General features: G+C 32.1%; 2 protein-coding genes across 2 annotated transcripts; one reads left to right on the top strand and one right to left on the bottom strand.

Moving 5' to 3' along the window:
- The first annotated feature begins 337 nt into the window (after positions 1-337).
- Positions 338-3,003, top strand: LOC133821801 (putative B3 domain-containing protein At5g66980). The gene is made up of 4 exons (XM_062253950.1): positions 338-707; positions 1,354-1,690; positions 1,783-1,952; positions 2,610-3,003. Exons 1-4 carry the CDS (start codon positions 582-584, stop codon positions 2,859-2,861), a joined length of 885 nt encoding a protein of 294 aa, XP_062109934.1. The 5' UTR covers positions 338-581; the 3' UTR covers positions 2,862-3,003.
- A 433-nt stretch (positions 3,004-3,436) lies between these two features.
- On the bottom strand, positions 3,437-17,251 carry LOC133821800 (DNA-directed RNA polymerase I subunit 2). The gene is made up of 28 exons (XM_062253949.1): positions 17,104-17,251; positions 16,414-16,575; positions 16,022-16,104; positions 15,777-15,899; positions 15,437-15,513; positions 14,787-14,850; positions 14,480-14,550; positions 14,207-14,284; positions 14,030-14,075; positions 13,537-13,717; positions 13,375-13,427; positions 13,151-13,224; positions 12,881-12,998; positions 11,737-11,824; positions 11,384-11,499; positions 10,539-10,666; positions 10,362-10,441; positions 9,476-9,717; positions 9,228-9,392; positions 8,952-9,116; positions 8,747-8,821; positions 8,111-8,214; positions 7,943-8,018; positions 6,973-7,101; positions 6,368-6,508; positions 5,238-5,450; positions 4,481-4,738; positions 3,437-4,217 (listed from the first exon to the last, which is right to left on the bottom strand). The coding sequence occupies exons 2-28, from the start codon at positions 16,565-16,567 to the stop codon at positions 3,804-3,806; spliced, it is 3,516 nt and encodes a 1,171-aa protein (XP_062109933.1). The 5' UTR covers positions 16,568-16,575; positions 17,104-17,251; the 3' UTR covers positions 3,437-3,803.
- Between the last annotated feature and the right edge of the window lie 328 nt (positions 17,252-17,579).

Below are 17,579 nucleotides of genomic sequence, written 5' to 3'. Positions count from 1 at the left end.
TTATTAGATAGAAAACATGTATAATTAGTATTCTTATTATTCTTAAGCCAAAGTTATAAGCCAAAGAAAATTCAAACTGTCTAAGAAATTTATATATATATATATTATAAAAACTCTATACCAGTATTTATATTAGATTAGGACCTTTACCTGTTTCTATACCAAAACAAGGTCAGAATATAATAATTAACCATATTCAATGAGTTTTCAAAGTAACTAAAGTCGATGATGATGATGATCACATGCACATGGATTCAACGGTGGAGATTGAGTCTGCATGTATATATATATATATACATATATAGTAGTACGTACTAAAAGGGCTGCACATCCCAGCTTTACTAATGTAGTAAAAGCTCTCTTCATTTCATTTGCTATCAGAAAAAAATAATATTCCAAAGACCTTAAAATGGAAAGATTTGATTCAGAAAAAAAGTTGAATATCTCTGCATCAGATCATTATTACTTCAACTCTCTCACTCTCTTGCCCTTGTTCTTGTCTTTTACATATACTCACTCCTTTTTCTGTGTTCTGTTTTCTCACTCACTTTCTCTCCAACCAAACAGACAGAGATCCCAGCATGAATTTCAAAAGAAGGTCTTCGAAAATGGAGAAACTGGGCAACTTTCCAAATCTTGAAGAAGTTGATGATGATGGTCCTGAGTTCTTCAAAGTTTTCATGCCCACATTTAGTTCTAAGAGCATGGTATGTTCTCTATTTTAATTTATATATGTTTTTTTTTTATTTCACAAAAATAATTTAACTTTTTCAAGTTTATAAATCATGTCGGAATAAAGGGCATTTTTCTTGGTATTTTATCTTTTGTTTCTTGGTTTTATTTTTTTTCAAAAATAATTTATTTGGATAAAATGTATATTTTGGGCTAGAGTGGATGAGATTGTGGGTTTGTTTCACATAGTAATGTTTTGGTTCATTGTTCATATAAAATTCTTTATTTTGTTATACTTTATCAAAAAATATATATATTTTTTAGAAAATCCAAATAATTCTTGGAATTTTTTTTCTTATATAAAAGTAAGAACAAGACAAAAAAAAAACATGAAAGTAATCAAATTTAAAAATAATAAATAAAACCAAAAATATTTTGTTAAGAGTAAAGTTTAATAAGAGATTGACTATTATTTATTAAATTTTGTTGTCTTTCATATATATTTTCTTATTAGATCATATCACATTGAGCTTTCTTCTTGAGTTTAAGAAGAAGAAAAATGGTTAATTAAGAGTCTAACTTTGTCTTTATTTATATATATATTTTTAGAAAAAGGTAAATATATATGAACTTGAGTTGATTTTTTATTTTATTTTTTACATAAAATATGAATTATTACAGTGGATACCACCAGCCTTTGTTGGAAAATTCATGAAAAGAATTCCAAGAGTAGTGAATGTAAGAGATGAGAATGGCAAGTGTTGGTCAATAGGGGTAAGAAAAACCAAAGAAAAAGTCTACTTTATTAGTAGACAATGGCAAGTGTTTGTGAAAGAGCACAAGCTTGAACTTGGAGACTTCTTGTTGTTCAAATACACTTCAAACTACAATAATAATGCCTCTTTTCAAGTCAAAATCTATGCCAAAAATGGATGCAAGAAGGAACATAAACCACTTCATCATCATCATAATTCTACTACTCCTGCAAATCTTCAAATAATCCCTGTTCACCAACCTGGTAATATATATATATATATATATACACTTTTGTGTTTATAAGAGTTTGTTTGGTATTATATATTATGAACAAGATCATCTCATGTATTATAGGTTCATTTTCTGAGTACAATGAAGATACTAAACCTACTGATGAAGAACTTGAAAGGGTTGGAGAAAATTATTCAAATGGAGATGATGATGATGATGATGATGTACAACATGGTACAACTCGTAACCGTCACTTTTTGACTACTCTTTCAAGGAAAAGCCTACAAAAAGTGGTAACTTTTTTTTTCTTTTTCAATTCGTGAATAGTAATGGTGTTTTTTTTGGTAACATTTAAAAAATAGTTTTTTATTTAATTAATTAAAAATTTGACAATTAAACATAAAATGTGTTTAGTAACTCTATTTTTATTTATTATTTTTTTGAATTTTAACTAAAATTTATTAAATTTTGAAAATAGAATTTTTTACTTTCAAATTTTTTTTAAATAATTTATAATTTTTTTTTCTTTAAATCAACACTTCATATTGTTAAACAAAAAATAAAAATAAAAGTTATCAAACATATTTATTATTTTTTTGTTTTTAAAAACAAAAAACAAAAATAATTACCAAACATATTTTTATTTTTTAAAAATAAAGAACCAAAAATAAAATAATATTTCTATTTTTATGTTTAAAAAATTCAAAAACAAAATTTTTAGCAAACGGGCCCAATATCTTCCAATTATTATCTTAGGAAAATTCTAGAGTGCACCCATATTATAGGGAGCACCGGTGTACCGTTTTCTTGTTTTCAACACTGTAAACTAAATAATTATAATATACATGGTTATAAAAAAATTCACCGAAAATCATCTCGGTATCAAAAAACAGGAGTTGGTGCACTAGTATCTTATTATTGTAAATCTTTTGTTGATATATTTGTATCAGAGAATTCCTCGTGCTGCGCTGAGTGGGATAAGGCTAGAGAAGGAAATAGTGCTTCGTTGTCAAAACAATGAGTTGTGGAGAGTTGGAACAACGTTTGATAAGGATGGTCAAGCTTTTATATGGAGAAAATGGAGTGAGTTTCGAAAGGGAAAGAATCTGAGGAACAATGACAAGTGTTTGTTTGAAATGATCATCTTTGACCAATCCAACACTTGCAAGGAAATGAAAGTTTTTGTCATCCCTGGCTGCTGATTCTCATGCTCTTGTTGCCTCTGCCTAATTTATTACTTTAATTACTTATAAGAACTCACCATTGTTAATCATCCATGATTAATGGCTCTCTTTTGCTATGTTTAACTAGTGTGTGTAAACAAATTATTATTATTATTAATCCAAGTCTAATTAATGAAAAATCTACTTAGTTTGGGTGATTACAAATGATTCTTTTAAAGAAATGAAATGACATTTATTCTTTTTAGGATTTATGTCTTATTAGACTCTGTGTTTTGACAGATTATTTTTTAGACCTTATGTTTTCTAAAATAGTTCATATAGACCTCTAAATCCGATTTTGATCAAAATTTTTTGAACTAAAATCACAAATAATTAATCTAACTAACAACTGACATTCTGCCTAAGAACTATATTGTTATATTCAACTTTTTGTTTATCAAAATCAAGTTTAAGGGCCTATTTGAACCATTTTGCAAAACATAGGGTTCAAAAAATAATTTATCAAAACACAGGAGACAAAACACAGAATCTAAAAAGGTATAAACCCTTCTTTTTAAGAAAATATTAGAGGAAAGATTAACTAGCTGGTATCATTAGAGAACAATAAAATGTGAATAAATATTGGGATATGATTTCCACAACATCCATAAAAATGAGATACAATACAACTTCAAACTCATAGAGCAAAAGTGTAAAAAATAATGAGCATTAAGACTAAAAAGTGAAGAATCCTAATCTCTCCAGGGATCAGTCTCAAAACACAAATAGGGTTCATCCATATTTTCATTTCAAAATTGAAGATCATCATCATCATCATCTACTAACTACTATAACTTGGCAATTAGTCACCTGCCTATTGATACAGCCTCAGCCATGTGAAAAATCAATAAATATGTACAACAAAATTGAGAATATTTCTTACTCCTGTTTCCTCAGCTTCTAACTGTGGAGACAAATCAATCAGGCTGTGGCACCATTACTTAGCTGGAGGCTCATTTTTATGTTCATAGCAGCTAACTCTGCAGCCAAATACCTGAAAACAAAGGGCATTGCGACGGTCTCCATCCCTTTACTCGATTGACACAAATGGCATGTGATCTTTCTAGAGGCTTGCCTGGGAGGTAACCCGCCCACTTGGGGAACAACCCGCTTTTGGTGCTGAAGGAACGATGTTGTGAGGAGGCTTCCGCACAGAGAACACACGTTAGCAATATGAAGATCGGAACATGTATGAAGCCTATCGTGCAACAAGTATGAAGCTCCATGGGCAAGCATGGAGTCTCTTTCCATCTCCCCAAAACGAATACCACCCCCACGTTTTCGACCTTTGATGGGTTGCCGGGTCACCTGGTCTATTGTTCCTGTGGACCGAACCTGCATAACAATTCTCAAACAGTAAAGAATCTGATGCCTGACTCATCAATAGAAATCCTAAAACTATTCACCCAACTCAGAGATGAAAACTTGTCCCAATCTTTCTAGCAGTTTTGTGTACAGAAACTACAGAAGCCTTTTCTATTTAATAATACTAAGAAAAACACAATATCATGAGTGGTCAATAATGTGCATAACAGATGAGACTCCATATCTAAAGAGAACAAAAGAAAGATAGAGGTAGAGTTTATAATGTTACACACCTGAAATTTATCAGAAACCATGTGCCGTAATCGTTGATAATAGACAGGACCCATAAAGATCTCACATGTGAGTTCTGTACCATAAACCCCACTGTATAACACCTCAAGGCCAAGGTAATTAAATCCCTTCTCTTTTAACTTTTGACCAAGTTCATCAACAAGTCCATTGTGATGTTTTGATTCAGTTCCTTCATTAGGATTTTTAACTGAACTAGAAAATGGCGTCGCATTGACAAATTTTCCTTCCAAGCTACCTCCCTATGACAAGAATAAACTATTGTTTAGCTTATATTGGATTGGAGAAATTTAGATTAAAAAATAAGTAATAGAATGTTTTAGAAAGACTAACAGCATTAAATTCATATAATTAGAAACCCTGACTTGAGACTTGTTTGAATTAAGAGATGAATAATTGAACAACGGTATGTAGAGATACATTTAGAGATGGCATCTTAATGCAAAACAAACCAATTGGCATTCATACAGCTTTTTCTTAACAAAAAAAAAAAAGTTTACTTTGCATGGCCAAGTTTTTTCATCCAAACCTTATGTAAAGTAGACATTTTTTTAATACCCAAAAGAATTGTAAAACTCTAATCATCTGTTTACTTTTTTCTCTCTCTAATTTATGAATTCAATATTATTACATAAATGGTACAGATGACCTCGCCTTGCAAGGTGGAGAAGGCCGCCATACAAAACAGTGAAAATATATGTATATATATTTATATAAATGTTTACTTCTTAGATGGCCTACCTTGGCAGCAATTGATTCCAAAAGCATGGCTATTGTCATCCTTGAAGGAAATGCATGAGGATTTATAATAAGATCTGGACGCATTCCTGTAATCCCAGAAAATGGCATATCAATATCAGGCCACAACTGCGAGCACACACCTTTCTGCCCATGTCGGCTGCTAAATTTATCACCAATCACAGGATTCCTAGGTTGTCGAAAGCGTATATTGGCCTGTTCAAATTAAACAAAGAGGCACATGCAAGAAGAAAGCTTTAGATTAAGATATATGAAGCGTGTAGTGAAAAATCATACAATGCAGCACACAAACATCTTGCGAGATATTGACGGGAATATTGACAACTACGATAATATCATATGATTTAGGACTTGATTTGGAAAGGGAATTTTTTTATGGGTGTCAGGAAGAGAAGGGGGAGAGGAGAGCAGTTGGGGAGATTATCGTGTCCTTTTTATACTTCTGTTCTGCTTTCAGGATAAACAGATCCAAATAAAACAAAGATGAGAGAACAATATTTTCCAGGTCCCTGATCAGTGAGGCCATGCTCTTAAGGAACTTCACACCCATAAAATGAGTAAAAGTGTCGAGCAAACCAACGACAGCAAAGTAGTATAATCTTTAATACTTTGTCTAATACTCAATAGGATATGTCATCTAGTTGGCTTGAAAATATATTTACAAGATAAAAAAAGCACAAGGGAAAGAAAAGAACTTTCCGAACTGCATAGGCATGTCCTAACAAATTTTGCTGCACAAACTTGTTTATTACTAACAGATTAAGATCATACTTTGTTTAAATAGAACAGGGGTGGTGTTTTATCACATGTATGACCTGTCTTTTAAATATAGCTACAACCACAAGAAACTAGAAATCAAATGAATGAAACTCTACAATTACATCTTTTAGAAAAATCCATAATACAAGAGAATGCTTGCTTCCATCTCAATTTCTACAAACTAAGATAAAATATAAGGTCAAATAGACTAAGGAAGTTGACAAAGGAAAAAAAATGTGCTTGTAAACAAATTCACTACTCTTAAACTAGAATGAGTGGGAATACATTAATCAAGTATACACATATATATGACACCTAAGTATTCCAGAGAAGACCACATTTAAGATTAATACCTTATAAACATGTTTCTTGGTCTTCATGTCAACAGAAACATAGTCAACAACAGCAGGTTCTGAACCTTTTTTTTTGCTGGTTCTTGTATCACCTGTTACCTCATTGTAAATGCAACAAAAGGGTTCGTTTGGATTTATTGTCTGAACACAAATAATAGAGGAAAAAAAAAGGTCAGCCGAAGAAATTTTTTTGCATAAACATTTTATCAGATGGTATTATTCTCCAATGTGTAATGTGTATGATTATACTTTATAAAGGGTGCAACATGAGAACATCCCATGAGGTCACCCATGTTCTACTTGTGTCTAAGCACGCTTAATTATGGAATTATGATAAGATCCTGTGCATTACTGGTATGATTGCACCCCAATGTGTAAGTATACAAAGCAAGTATACTTTGCTATTAAACTTGGATTGTAAAGCTGTCATGTTTGTTAGTTGCCTGGTGCTTAGTTTATTGTTTGCAAGTTACTAAGTCTCAATTTTCTGCTCTTTTGGCATTTTATATGTTAATATTAATTATACTATGTATAAGGATACAAAGACACCTGCTATGTCAAAAGATAAAATAAAAAAATGGATGCAATAAAATAGAAAAACTAACCTGACCAACATAAGGGAGGCCATCTGAATCAATCAAAGAATGCATTGATTTATCAACGTTACTTCTTCTAAACATTGTTTGAGACCTATCAGACCTGCTACCTTGATCAGATAAGTCAACTGTCTCTGTCTGCCAGATGCCAGATCATAAGGTGACAAAATGTTCCAAGTTCCATAATAACATGTACGTGTTAGTATTTGTTAACAATGAATTGTAATTAAAGGGCAATTCTTCAACAGAAAAAAAAAAAAAAAAAGACTTTAATACTGTCTGGACAACATGCTTCACATTTAATACAAACTTTTTTTTAAAAAATAAAAAATAAAAACTAGGGTCCCTACCTAACCCTACAGAATTTGGCGGGTATCAGGAAACTATAGCAACTGCTATGTAAGTACCAAGGAGGGACATTTGAGCTATCCCTCTTAGATAAACAAACTTTTATTCATAAACAAGAAGCACCACACTGGATGATTTAATGAGAAAATACCAGAAAGAGCAGAAAAAGTAATTTATTTTTCCGGGAACAAGAGACAAAAATGGTAGATTTATTTACCTAGTTTCCATGATATATTATAATCTAGAACAGACATAGCCAAAATGCACAAACCTTCCTCATGGAAGCAAATCTTCCTCAGTTTGACTAGGATTAACAATTGGACTATGTCATATATAAATCATAACCATAAATATTATTACATCCTGTTAGCTTTTCTGACATAACATGGGAAAAAATTACAAAGAGAACCACGCAAGAAGAACCAAACAAAAAAATCAGTACAACTACATCCTAGAAACAGGACAAAATGAGAAAACCATCAATGTAACCTATATATACTGTTCTTTTTTTTACAATAATAGCTTATCACAGAAGTAATTAGATGTCTTATCAAAGAGTACAACTATTTCTAGTGTTCCCTTCCAAATGTCAACTTTTTTTAAGCAATATGCAGTGCAGCAAGAAACACACCTGATATATTTGTCCACGAAACATTCCACGATCCACAGATGACTTATTTAGAATCATGGCATCTTCCATATCGTATCTGGATTTTATAAGAAATAAATGATAAATGTCCACAATTTTTAAAAAAAAAAACATATATATTCATCACTCGTGTGCATCTGAGATCCTCACCCGGTATAAGCCAATACAGCAACTATTGCATTAGTGCCTATTGGATACTCATCCAAGTTGTACTTTGTATATGTACTTGTGCGCACAATGGGAGATTGCGGAGTCTATGAATACAACAACAAAAAAGAAAGGTTCGTAAGAGAAACTAATCATTGGGAAAGAGATAAAATGCCACACACAGATATAAAGAAAAACACACAAAGTGCAATAGATTCCTCGCTATGAGAGTTACTCCCATAAAAAGTGAGCAAAATAAAAAGAGACAAAAGGACAAAACACAAGTATCCATAAACAATAATTATAATTTTCCTTTCAAGGTTTTGGGTCATTTTGATTTCTGTTTTAATTAAAAAGTGTTCTGTGTGCCATATATTCTGCTGTGGCTGCATTTTGCAGAGAGAGATTACTATAATTGCAAAAGCAACCAAATTACCAGTAAGAAAGATTACCTAGCATTATATTATATATGAGCTACTAGTTGAAAATACAAACTTTATTAAAAAAGGAATTTACTAAAATAAGAAAAAACCAAATTACTACATTGAAAAGAGAAAAATGACTAGAGAAATGAACAAACAAACATATGTGTTGATGTAGTCAGGGAGAGAGAGAGAGAAGAACCAGACATGAACCAACCTGAAGATGATATAGTTTTTGATCAGCACGACAGTGAAGCGCTTGTAAAGAGAAACCCATTGTTTGTTTTCCCATCTACATTTTTCAAATAAAAAAATATATAAGAATGTAATACCAGGCAGATGCTGAAAATTGCTAAACAAGAACAGGAAACAACTTCATCTTGACTTCAGAAAAGAGATGGAATGTGTTAAAGAATAAGTACCTGACACTGGTACATGTTACGTGGACTCTGATTATGATCTGACCAAGGTGTAAGATTAGCTACCACACTTAGCATGCCAGTTGGATGTATTTCTTCATGAGTGGCAGGAAACGCATCTTTTCTTCCGCCATCCCCACCATCAGGACATTTTATTTCCATGAAAACCTGATGTGGCATGTTTTAATTTGTTAGCATGTGCTTGTAATTACTGATCTGAAAAACAATTTTTTAGATTAAAATTGTAGAGTTCGATACACACTATAATGCAATATTAACCTGCTCAAATGGGCCAATAAGTTCAATATTTTGGCCTTCGGTAGAAGGGATTGAAATATTTTTGACTGGCCGAACAAATCTAGAAGGACAAGTGAACAGGTACAAACCAGGATAAGTACCATCGATGCTTAAAGGAACATATCCCACTTCGAGATCATCGGGAATCTGAAACATATGAATCAGCATCAGCATAATGGAATATATATTAAAGAAAAAGAAATACTAGGACAGAGAAAACAAGGACAAACCCCTGAATCAGGTGAGACTTTCAATTTCCGTAAATGAGCCACAACTTTCTCAATTACACTGGAAGATATAGAACCAACTATACGACCATCCAAGAGAACAGAAAGAACTTCAGGAGGACCAGCTTGAACCAACTTTGGCAATGCAGGCGACATTCCAACCTGAACCAAAACACTGAGGATAGACATTCTAATCTTGTAGAAGTCTCTAAGTTCTCCTTGTGAATCGTAGTGCGATGTAATTCCTGGAAAAATAGAACAAGGGTATCATATTTTACTTCAATATCAATAACACAACAACATCCACAAAACTTGCCAACCACTGTATCAAGCACTAGGGAATTGATATTTTTCATTTGCCAAACAAAGCCATAGCTAATAATTGTTTTGGCAATTTTCTTTATAGATGAGTCAAATTTCATTAATTGAAAAAAGGTTCATTAAAATAGGAGCAAAGCTTAAAAAAAAAAAGCAAACCAAAGTCCAGACCAGAAAAACAATCAACCAAGAATACATCAGGCCTCAAACATAAAAATAATGACAATAATAGATAACAATAAAAAATCTTCTATTCGATTAAGATCACCAAATCAAAGTTCAAACAGAACATTATTTCTAAGAATGTCACTTAATTTTTTTCATTTAATTTATTGAAATAATTGTAACGATAATCTTAAAAAGTAACATTACAATTTACAAATTACAACCCACTCAAAATATATATATATTTTGAACATGCATTAAAATTACAATGTGCATGATGCAACACATGTTAGATAACATGCAAATAAAATACATATTACAAATCTAGATATATAACTTTACAATTCATAGCAGTTGGAATTAAGTATTATATTAGTTTAGAACATGCTTTTAAAAAAAAACTTACGGCAATTGCAAGTCATATGATTTAGTAAGCCACAAGGTTCCCCATCAGGTGTGTGAACAGGGCAGAGGAAACCCCAAGATCTGTAAATAATTAACGAAATCCAAATTGAATTATTTTCTGAGTAAGTAAAAATTACACACATGTAAAGTGTTTAGCACATCAAAAGCATATGCTTACTCAGGTAACAACTTCCGCACACTGGTTGTACGAAGTCCAGCAAATGAAGCCCCTCGATGAACCGCACGAAAATGAGAAATGAAACGTAAATAATTAAGCCTCTCTGCCTGAACTGTATAGCCTGCCCTCTAAACAAAAAGTAGAATCCCTTGTTAGCAACTCATATTATATCATTTCAATCAATTCAAACACTTGAAGTTTTGATAAGTAAATTTTTACAAACCTACATTTCACAATTACGATTCCCAATTGGCACTTTTGCTTATGACAAGTAAAATTACACAAATCTATATTTCACAATTACTCATTCCCAAATGACAGAAGAACATGGCTCATATAAATAAACCCTGAGCTGCAAAATGTGCATCCTCACTTCATGCAAGGTAAATGAACAATCACAACTTAATAAGTACCAAATGGGAGTCGATACACATGTCCAAAACCCTAGTTTGAAACCTGTTCCATGCTACCCTCCAAGAACTTGAGCTATTTAATCAAAAGGTTGAACCTACTCCAATTACCCTCCAAATATTTGCTTGATATAATGCTCACCAACTTAGATCACTAGTTCTCAGAAGATAGGTTTTATCATCATCCTACACAGCAGATCTTGCTGATACTATTACTTGTACTTGACATTTATGCATGTTAAGTTCTCTCTAGCTCAAGAATGAAAAGACCCATGTAGGTATTTTGCAAGAACTATAGTTTGATTCCTCTCAGTAGCATCATGCTAAATTGCCCTAGTATAATTTTTTCAGTATAAAAAAAAAAAAAAAAGAGTATCCTGCTATTGATAGTAGTGTAAATCATTGAACTGCAGAAGCATCACTAATAAGCCATACCTGCTGCAAATCTAGACCTGTTTGAGTAACAAGCCTTCCAGTTTTTAACATGTTTTCAACTGCTAAACTGACGTGTTTTGCCGGAGCTTTATCCATAACCTTCTTTACTTGAGCCACTGCATTACCAAAAGTGTCATTTGAAAATTAAAACAATGAAAAAACATAAATTTTCTTCTTTATAAGAACAACCATATTCTCACTTGAAATGTACATTTATATAGACAATCATATGCACCAGGAGTGCGTGAAAGTACATAATGCCAAAAAAAAAGGTAACAGACAGTATACAGGAACAAATGATTGCCAGAGGAAAACATTATAACAGATGAGTGATAGGTCAGGCAAGCACATACAGTCGCCCAAATCAAAAGATTTGCCCTTTTTGTCGATCTCATCTTGAAGAAGCTTCTTTACCTTGTACAACCAATCTTCTAATTTTTCCTACAAACCACAATATGCAATGAGTATGGCAGAGTTTTACACTAATGTTTCAGACAACAAGCTGCAACAAAAGAAAACCAAATTCCAGACAACGAGCTGCCACGCCAATTTAATGTGCCAGCGGCAAATATAATTCCAAAGTATGTAAAATGTAAATAAAACTAAGAACTATCATAGATCCCAGAATGAAAATCATGATTTTAACCCAGTAAGAAATTGTAACACCTAATAAAATAATGTTCAAGATAAGATAGGACAATATAATACTTTATAAGGAGTACACAGTTAGTGATGATAGTTTCACATACTTGTAAGACCGACTTTCTCACATCAACCATTTGGTATGTAAAACATACACATATATTGAATACTTGATAGCACTTAGTATTTCAAAAAGACAAAAAGAAAGAAGATTGTAAGAAGAGAAACAACTGACATCTTAACTAAGCAAAGATGTTATATAAGGACACTCAACTAAGCAAAGATGGAACCAAAAGTAAACCCTTAAAAAAATAGAAACCAGAAGCGAACTTTAACCTAGTGTATAGAGCAACTTAAAAATAAATCTTGGATGCACAATCACAATTGTATGTGAGTGATTTTCTTAAAGATATACTATGCAACTCAATTAGTAATATCTATCTGCTTTCTGACCAGATATCAACTATGCTAATCCCATTTCCAACTTAATCATATTTCAACCATGCCCAACAATGTGCCCTCCCTTCCCTTAGCAAGGAGCGCTGAAAGCTTGTCCAGAACAATCGAGAAACCACAGACCAATGCAACATCAATGTAATGGTTACAAGAAAATTTATTTAATAGCTACATGGTTACCCATATGTTTGTGTAAATATCTAGACTGTCTCTAAAACATAAAACCCTTCAAACATGTTCTGCTAGTTGTTCACTACCACACTAGCACTTCAATACTCTAGGGCCACACTATTCATTTCATATTTTCATTTGACATTTCTTCAGTAATTGTAAAGAAAGTAATAACAAAATTTCAAGTACTAAAATTTATTTCCAAATAAAGAGGCATTAAGCTCTTACCTTCATATAAAGGGTAATCAAGTGACCAGGGAGTAAGACTTCATGATTTTGCAGGGAATCTGGGCTGTCTGTCACTGAAGTCTGATCTATGAATGAAAAAAGCTTCTGCACCATAAAACTGGAAACAACAACAAACAAAATAAAAAAACAAAGCTCGGTAATTCCAGAAAGAAAAAAAAAGATTAAAACACATCAAAACAATTAAAGTATAAATCACTATTTAGGAAGAAGATGCAAACACAAAAAAGAAAATGAGGAATTGTAGCTAACATGAGCAAATTGAACTTGTCGTGATTGTTATCAAGGTGAACAAATATGTAGTCCTTCAGAACAGCATCTGCAATCTACAAAGAACAAAAAGAAGATTATAAACATGAACTAAATGAAAAGGAATAAAACTGGAAACCGAAACTAATAGTCTTGTTCCACCACATAATTAAATAATTATAATTAGCCTTATACCAAAACAACATTAGAAGGCTGCAGATACTTACAGCAGAATGACTTGCGTTTTCCAGTCCCTGCATAATAGGTTGGAAATGCTCTCCTATTTAAGAAAAAATAAGAATTCACAGAGTTAACTCTATGTTATAACAAGGAACACACTTCAAAAAGATAAAAATATTACAAAGACACAAAAAGAATATAAAAAGTACCAATGTGCTCTAGACATTGAATACGATTAAAAAGGGACAAATCTCGAACTTCATCTAGAATAATTTGTGCTCTTTCACCCAGAAGCTGGGTGCCAACAACACCTTTTCCCTTGTCATACTTCTCATTATAGCAGCAGGTCAAGCTCGCATAAATTTCACGATCATTTGTGTCAATAAGGGCCTGCACAATGCATTATTAGACACTAAAAAATAATAGCCAAAGTCACATTATCACATTATTTTCTTTCCATTTCCAAACCACTAAATCTCTGTTACAGCAAGGAGATGTTTTAGGGTTCATTATATGACAGAAAAAACTGAAGACACCTTCTAAAGCAAAAGTCAAGCACAAAAGCATATTGAAATATTCTATAGCATTAGCAAAGTAAAACAAAAATATGACATAAAAATATTAGAATCATAAACTCGTAGGGAAAAGGATTTGACAATAGGGAAGAACATGTTTCACTAACTAATCTAGTATAAACCTAACCTTTAAAACAATGCCAACAGGAAGCAGGTACTCCCTTCCCTGTACCCTGCCAAATTAAAAAATAAAGAAGTGCATATGTACGGATTCAGATAAATATGAGCATATATTCTAGTTGTATCGCAGAGCCAGAAATCTCAAATTTCTTTACTAGTAAGTGCCAAACCTAAAATTGCTCACCAGAATCCAAGTCTTGCACTTCCATTTCGGAGGTAGTACAGTTTGACTGTCACTGAAGACTCATCTTCTCTTACACATCTAGGGGTCACAATCAAAAAATCAAGGGGGAGAAAAAAAGTTGAATATCCTTTGATATGAGTAAAGTAATCATATAAGATGTAGACACTAGAATCAAATTTTAGTTACAACATACCAAAAGATCTGCTCTTTCAAATATCAGAAAATTAATTTAGAGGGATTAAGATGGGTGTATTAACATGAAAGAAAAAAAACCTTATAACAACTGCTTTATCAGTATATCCTTCTCGACGATCACGAAATGAGCTACGAACCGTACTCGTTGGCTGGAGCAAAACAAATACCAACAATGTTAAACCAAAAATATTCTTGATACAAACTCAAATTTCATTACTAATTGAAAGCAAAACAATACTAATAATGATTACAAGAAATCGACAAAAATTCTCAGCAAAAGGCTCAGTGGTTATACTATAAATATGGCACCAATCCAAGGTTAATGGCATGTGCCGCTTGTCAATCACAAAAGGAGGCTTAATGCAAGATGAAACAGATCACTTACATAGTTCCTCTTTGGCATTATTAAAAGACGAACAACTCTTTCAAGCCCATTCAAGATGAAGTAACTAAGAGATTGAAAGAAAAGAATAAAGATTAGACAAGTCAAGCAAGAAATATATAAAACGGAGTAAAGAAAAGGCACGAGAAGAATACATACTCACTGAAATATACAATAATAATAATGAATGTGGAAATTAGAGTGCTGAACTACTTTTTTTTTTTTTTAAAAAAAATCTAAGAGCACATATGAGACATGCCAATAGTTCCAAGAAGACTAGGAGCGCACACACATGAAAGGGAAAATACATAAATCTTCATCATACTAAAATAGTGGTCAAGTTTCCAACAGAAAGTATTTCTGTAATTAAGCACACAAGTTTCCGGCAATTAACACTTCTAAAATAATAATATATTACTATTAAAACTGTCACCAAAAATGTTATATCAGGAACAACTACAAATTCAATCATTATGTTAATCTGAAATAAATAGTTTCTTTAAACACAATTAAGTCAATGAGAACTATAAAAATGTACTGGATTTGTGTCAAACTGTCACTACCAGATATTGTATTCTAACTTTTGTAATAAGTGCTAACTGATACCATACCCCAAGGTCATTCTAAAGCACATATAAGCTTAAAATACTCACCCACCCATCTCCGATGACTCTTCTTTGTAAGAAACTAATTTTTGGGGATCGGCATTTCGCAAGTGGCAAAGTTTTGACTGCGTTAAACAAACACATTGTATCAAAAGCATGATAAGAACAATACAATGGAGAACATAAAGCACTCAAAATACGATTAAAATAATTGTATAATAGACAGCTATGGATTAAGTCAGAATTTTTTTGGATCCTATTTTAGTTGATTACTTCTCAAATTACAGAGTGTACCTAAAAACATATACAACTGTGTTTTTCTTTTAATAACATACTTAGCCCAATTATCATGTAAAGACTTAAAAAGCTAATACCAAATAACACAAACCTTTAGCATTATGGGAATCTGCCCAAAATTGAAGTTGTCTCTTATAGCAACTCCTTTATTACCATACTCAAAGCAAACTTCAGCAATGAACTTTCCTGTATAAGAGATTTTAGCCTGCCGACACTGTTTAAAGAAAACCCATTAAATCCATTGACACTTGTGATAAGTCCAAGCCAATAATAAATGTGTAGACAAACACCATGCACATCTATATACACCACACATAATGGAAGATCAAATCTTACTTCAAAAGGGAGGAGAGGCTCCTTCATTGCTTTCGACATTTGGTCCTTTACCGGTGCAAATAAATGAGATTTACCCAGCCATAGTAAGTGAAAAGTCAAGAATAAACAATGATTGCATATTTGCATGAAAAAAAAAAACATGAATTTCTTCAAGAACAAAAGAAATAACAAGAAAGTCTTTTCTTTTTATTTCCCCTGGAAACCAAGATAAATTGAAGTAAACAAAAAAACAAATTTGATATTTTAAAACAACCTCATCTGTTCTTATACTGAACTGGAATATAACATTGTAAGAAAGATTTACAGAAAACATAAAATAAATTAGTTGAAACATATCCTCAATATAATATAAGAAATAAAAATGTAGAGAAAGTGAGTGAAAAAAAGGATATTCCTGAGGCTAGTCTTAGTGGAAGAGTCATAGACTGTGATAGGTTTGATGCAAAGTAATAATGTATCCAATCCTGCTTCAACAAAGTGATCAAAGGACTGTATGTGGTGTCTAAAAAGTTCCTGTAGCTCCTCGAAATTGCCCGGCGTACCCATATCCGCTCCTTTTTCAGTAAAGAATGCAAAGGGGGAAAAAACATATCAGCTCAAAATGTTTAAAAATTCTCAATTTTTCAACACAAAATTCAACCTTTTAAAATATAAAGATAACATCGAAGAGGTACAGACAACAAAACTAACAAACTAAAAAGATTTCAATATAGAGAAAGATGGGCAATTCCATCCATGCCAAAAATAAAAACTACCACAAAACTTAGGAAGTGAACTTATATAATTCAGCTTAGCTTTACTGAAATTTAGGGCGTTTCTACTCCTCCAAACCTAAATGGCCAAAGCCAATCTAATTCAACAGCAGTTAAAATACAGGGTGATATCACATTTGTCTTGCATTCAACTCTAACTTATTAAAACCCAAAAAGACTTAAATCCCACCAAATCGACTATTGAAATTTGAAGAAAAACTACGTGAACTCCCGAAGAAAAACGACAGTCTCCAATTTATCCAAAAATATATAAATACATACAAGAGAGGACCATGAGGAATACAAGAAAGGGATAGTAAAGTATGAAACCTTGTTATCCGGCACTTTCTTCTGAACGAAAAATGATAGCGAAGGCCGGCGAAGATGGGGATATGACGACTGAAGGAGCGGCGGTTGCCGGTGAGGGAGTTGGGGAGAGACTCGGGAAGCAAGGAAGAGTTTAAAAGGGTTTAGGGTTTAAGAGCACTAAGAATTTATGTTTTACAGTTTGGACAGTTGAAAGTTTTTTTTTTCAAAAATTACATTTACATGATTTCTTATTAAATTAATTCGTTTGATATAATTTTATCATAATTTATGAAACCAAAAAAAATAAAAGTTTAAGCTAAGAAGAAAAATTATTAGTAATAATTAAAAAAAATAAGTTTTTAATTAATTAAAATTATTTGTTTTTTATTTTTAAATTGGGATTTTAATTTTTTTTAAATATGGCTTTTATAAATTAATAATTTGGTCAGCAATACACTTTTCAATAACATTATAAGAGAAACGAGCATAAACATCTC

Source organism: Humulus lupulus, chromosome 3 (assembly GCF_963169125.1).
Source record: "Humulus lupulus chromosome 3, drHumLupu1.1, whole genome shotgun sequence".
NCBI lineage: Eukaryota > Viridiplantae > Streptophyta > Magnoliopsida > Rosales > Cannabaceae > Humulus > Humulus lupulus.
This window is presented reverse-complemented; position numbering and strand designations above follow the sequence as displayed.